Below are 221 nucleotides of genomic sequence, written 5' to 3' on the forward strand. Positions count from 1 at the left end.
GGCAGATCTGGTGGCGGAGCGGCAGCAGCAGCAGCAGCATCTGCTGCAGCAGCAGCAGCAGCAAGAGGAAGAGCTGCTGCCAGCTGATCCTTTGCTGGACCAGCAACAGCCACAGCTGCAGCAGGAACAGCAGCAGCAGCAGCAGCAGCAACAGCAGCAGCAGCAGCAGCAGCAGCACTACCCCACAACTGCCGACCTCGCTGAGGCAGAGGACCTCTGTG

General features: G+C 62.9%; 1 protein-coding gene across 1 annotated transcript in view; it reads left to right on the plus strand.

Moving 5' to 3' along the window:
• Positions 1 to 221, plus strand: part of EMH_0023040 (uncharacterized protein) — a gene marked incomplete at both ends in the record, with an annotated part of 13,540 nt that overhangs the window by 8,675 nt on the left and 4,644 nt on the right. Inside the window, one exon of the mRNA XM_013502057.1 lies at positions 1 to 218. Within this exon, the coding sequence (XP_013357511.1) occupies positions 1 to 218 (218 nt within the window). The remainder of the gene's footprint in view (positions 219 to 221) is intronic.

The sequence above is a fragment of the Eimeria mitis genome, genomic scaffold (assembly GCF_000499745.2).
Source record: "Eimeria mitis Houghton genomic scaffold, Emh_scaff819, whole genome shotgun sequence".
NCBI classification, from domain to species: domain Eukaryota; phylum Apicomplexa; class Conoidasida; order Eucoccidiorida; family Eimeriidae; genus Eimeria; species Eimeria mitis.